Raw genomic sequence first — 2681 nt, forward strand, 5'->3', positions numbered from 1 at the left:
GGCGGCTGTGCCTCAGCAGAGCGCTGGGCTGAGTGTCTCTGTCTGCGCTCTGAGGGCTCTGGTGTCCCTTTGGAACGGCTCAGTCCCCGTTCTGAGGAGTTCGGGATCGATTCTGTTGTAGTTTCGCCCCTCAGCCCACCCCGCACACTCGTGGCCACGCTGCAGCCTCAGAGTCACTGAGTATCCCAAGCTGGAAGGAACCCATAGGGATCAGTGCAACTGCTGACCCTGCACAGCTCTAATGATCCCACTCTGTGCCTGAGAGTGTTGGCCAAAGCCTCTTTGAGCTCTGTCAGGCTGGGATGTGACCACTGCCCTGGGGAGCTGTTCCAGTGCCCAAATGCTCTCTTGAATGAGGAGCCTTTCCCTAATACCAACATAAACCTGCACCAGTGTCCAAACACCTCTGAGTGAGGAACCTTTCCCTTATATCCAGCCTAACCCTCCCCTGGCACAGCCCCCTCAGGGAATGCCCATGGACATTCTCCCACTCCATCCCTGTGAGGGGAAGGCTCAGCCTGGCACAAACCCACCCCAAAACCATCCCTGGGACTGTGCTTCAGCAGTGCTGCACAAACCCACATCCCCTCTGGGTCCAGATGTCATGATCTGGTTTAAATTCTTGGTTTTGGTTTGGGATTTTTTGCTGTTATTTTCATTCATATTTTTTACTCATCTTCTTACACAGAAAACCCTCAGCCCACAGCCAGCGAAGTGTGAAATTCCCAGTCGTGCCTCCAAGACTGGAAACCACCTGCCTATAAAATCAATTAAAACTATTTTGTACATTAACAAAATAAGAAGAAATAAGTGATTTTTATGGTTTTCCCCTCCCCACTCTCCTTGCTGGGAGCAATGTGAGGCAACAGCAGCAGAGATGAAGGGCTGTCAGCTCTCTGCATAGCTGCCACAGCTTTTAGACTCTAATCAGAGTGTTTACAGAGGGTTTTATTCATTAGGAGTTCTTAATTAATGTTGTGTAGTGCGTTTGGGGTAGGAGCTCATAGCTGGTGCTTGGGGCAGAGGGTTGAACCTGAATGGTGCCTACACTGGAGATTGGAGGCTGGATGGGACAGAGCCCAGAGCTTTGCTAGCCCCAAACCCACCAAAAATAATAATTCAACAAAACCCCAAAAAGAACCACTGGAAATGAATGTCCAAGTGAAGGGAATGGAACTGCAGCAGGGCAGGCACACTGAGCCTCAGGCAGGCTGAGCCTCTGGCCTGAGGAGCAGCTGCTCAGGGAGACAACAAGGTCATTGCTGGATGGAACAGACCCTCTTCTTTTTCTCCTCCTCCTCCTCCTCATCCCCTTCCACTCCTGCCCTCAGCCAAGCAAGCCCTTGGCAGACAAGGGATGGCTGCTCTCCCTGAAGAGAGGAGTGAAGCTGGGAGATAAGGGCTGCAGCCACAGCTCGCTCCTGGCTGGGGTTTGGAAAGGGTTTGCTCATTGATACTCATTAATTCACCCCACGGAGCCTCTGGGCGCTGGTTCAGGGGAACCAGGTGGATCAGGGCTTGCTTGGCATCGCATAACCCATCCCCAAATCGCCCAGTGCCTGCTGGAGCAGCTGGAATTCCCCCAGGAGACCCTGATCCTACTCTGCCAAGGGGTTTGTCTGGGATCCCCTTGTCCCAGTCAGCAGCAGCCCTTGCTGTGCTGATCCATGCTATGGTCAGCAGCCAGGATGATCTCCTTGCTTTCCCCTAGGCATATCTCAACTGTTATTTCCAGAGAGCTTTTATTTCCCATTAATTTCCCTTTTCCCCCTGGAAGAAGCAGGGATTTTGCTCCCAAAGGCTTTCCCAGCAGCCAAGCCATGATCCCAGAACTGCCTATCCTATGCCAGGCACCACATCCAGCCCCAATCAGCACCCACCCTTCCCACTGCCCCCAGCTCCAGTCCCTCCAGGAGAACACACACCGGAATATCTGATGCGGGAAGGAGGAGGAGGTTGGTTTATTCCCTTGTGCTGTCCCATAGACAGGCAGGGACAGCCCAAAGGCTGTTTCCTTGGGATGAATCACATCCCCACGGGACACCGAGCCTGGCATTAACCACCCTGACAGCTCCTTGGCAGCAGGTTTGATAATGAAGCTTTTATTCCGAGCTTGGGGCAAAACCATCTCTCCTGATGGATGAGGGAGCAGTGGTGATCCCAGCACTGGTTCCATGGGAGTCGCTGCAGGATGTGGCTGAATTAGGGGTCAGCATCTCCCCTCACATCTTGTCCTGCTTCAGTCCATGAGTAAGAGCTTAACCCTTTAGCCCTCAACCCCAGCCTGGGGACGAGGCCCCCCCAGCAGCCCACAGGGGTGGGACAGCTGCCCCGGGATGAGTGGTATTCCTGCCCTGTTCTCGGCGTGGTCGGGTGGGATGTGGTGGCTCAATGGTCCTGCTGGCCATGGGTGCTCCCCGAGCCCCTTGGGCTGTCATTCACCTGTACCTGCAGCTTCTTGGGCAGCAGCTCCTCGCAGGGAGGTGGCAGCAAGCGCTTCAGCCCCTTGGCAGAGGAGCCTGCCGCGTCCTCTCCCGCCTCATCCAGTGGCTCCGGGGGCTGGTAGCCTGTCTGGGTGGGATCCAGGGGGTCTCTGGAGAGCAGAATGCAGATGGAAGGGACGTTCTTGTGGACGGTCAGGTTCTGTGCGGGGCCGTCAGATGGCTCCTGGCTCTCCCAGA

The 2681-nt window shown here is 54.9% G+C and overlaps 1 protein-coding gene across 1 annotated transcript in view; it reads right to left on the reverse strand.

The window, feature by feature from the left end:
* Positions 1-2388: 2388 nt before the first annotated feature.
* LOC103805388 (ribonuclease P protein subunit p25-like) overlaps positions 2389-2681 on the reverse strand; it is a 628-nt gene continuing 335 nt past the window's right edge. The window contains exon 2 of the mRNA XM_009078038.1: positions 2389-2673. Coding sequence (XP_009076286.1) covers positions 2389-2673 — 285 coding nt within the window. The remainder of the gene's footprint in view (positions 2674-2681) is intronic.

The sequence above is a fragment of the Acanthisitta chloris genome, unplaced genomic scaffold (assembly GCF_000695815.1).
Source record: "Acanthisitta chloris isolate BGI_N310 unplaced genomic scaffold, ASM69581v1 scaffold21627, whole genome shotgun sequence".
NCBI classification, from domain to species: domain Eukaryota; kingdom Metazoa; phylum Chordata; class Aves; order Passeriformes; family Acanthisittidae; genus Acanthisitta; species Acanthisitta chloris.